The 938-nt window shown below is 48.3% G+C and overlaps 1 gene segment (V, D, J or C); it reads right to left on the reverse strand.

The window, feature by feature from the left end:
• Positions 1-202: 202 nt before the first annotated feature.
• On the reverse strand, positions 203-483 carry LOC107125318 (the record flags this gene model as incomplete). The annotated part of the segment is given in 1 exon segment: positions 203-483. A coding segment is annotated over 1 exon segment (281 nt), but the record flags the coding sequence as incomplete, so codon positions are not given.
• Between the last annotated feature and the right edge of the window lie 455 nt (positions 484-938).

Genomic DNA, 938 nt, shown 5'->3' on the forward strand with positions numbered 1-938 from the left:
ACAACAAATGAGATTACAAGAGATCCTTGAGTGATTTTAATCTTCTGCTAGGTGGACAGGTTTCATAGGGACGAGTTGTAGGCCCATCCTGGTCTTCGCTGGGACCTGAGCGGTGGGAGCTTCTAAAACGTGTCTTCGAGTTCCTCTCTGCTGGTGGTTTTTATGTAGCTCTGCCTGGGTTTTCCCCCACAGTGTCACTCACTGCACAGAAGTAGGTGGCTGAGTCGTTCGGGACGCTGGCTTCTTTCTCCAAATGGAAGGATCTGGCTGGCTTGAGATGTTCAGCAAAGAACCCATCTTTCTTCTCTTTTCCAGTGAATTCTGTCAGAAGCAGCTGGGGGGCCTCACTGTGGGACCGCTGGATGTACCAGAATACATACACCACTCCGGAATATTGATAGGTGCAGTTGATAAAAGTGGCAGTTCCTTCCTTGATGGTTAGGTGGCTTGGTGTCTGGGTTACTGATTGACCGGTCACCCCTTCTGAGGAGAAAAGATATTGGACTGTTACATTTCCCATGGGAGACAGAAGACTTACAGGTACAAAAACACAACAGATGACTGCAAACCATCCCCACATGTGAGATATCCATTGGGCAGCTCCAGGAAGATCCATCCAGTTGTCTCACCAACAAGGTCAGAGTGTTGTCCCATCTTGCAACACATGGACAGAGTAGTGATGGGGTGAGGTCACCATCTTCTGTGGGATCTCGTGTTGAGCTTCTGGTTTGCTTAGTCATTAGTTTGGGTTGGTGGGCCTTGGAAGTCAAGTGGGAACTCTTCCTCAGCTCTCGCAGTCTTCTTCCACATAACACTCAGGATATTGCCTGAAAACTCTGATTGAATCGATTATGCATTGATGTTGCCCGAGAGCAAGCTTCTCAGAAATGTCCTGGTTGGATCTACCAGGGTACTAGAGGCTAGAGGTTCTACATCAG

This window comes from Gekko japonicus, unplaced genomic scaffold, assembly GCF_001447785.1.
Source record: "Gekko japonicus isolate JY-2015 unplaced genomic scaffold, Gekko_japonicus_V1.1 scaffold39993, whole genome shotgun sequence".
NCBI classification, from domain to species: Eukaryota; Metazoa; Chordata; class Lepidosauria; order Squamata; family Gekkonidae; genus Gekko; species Gekko japonicus.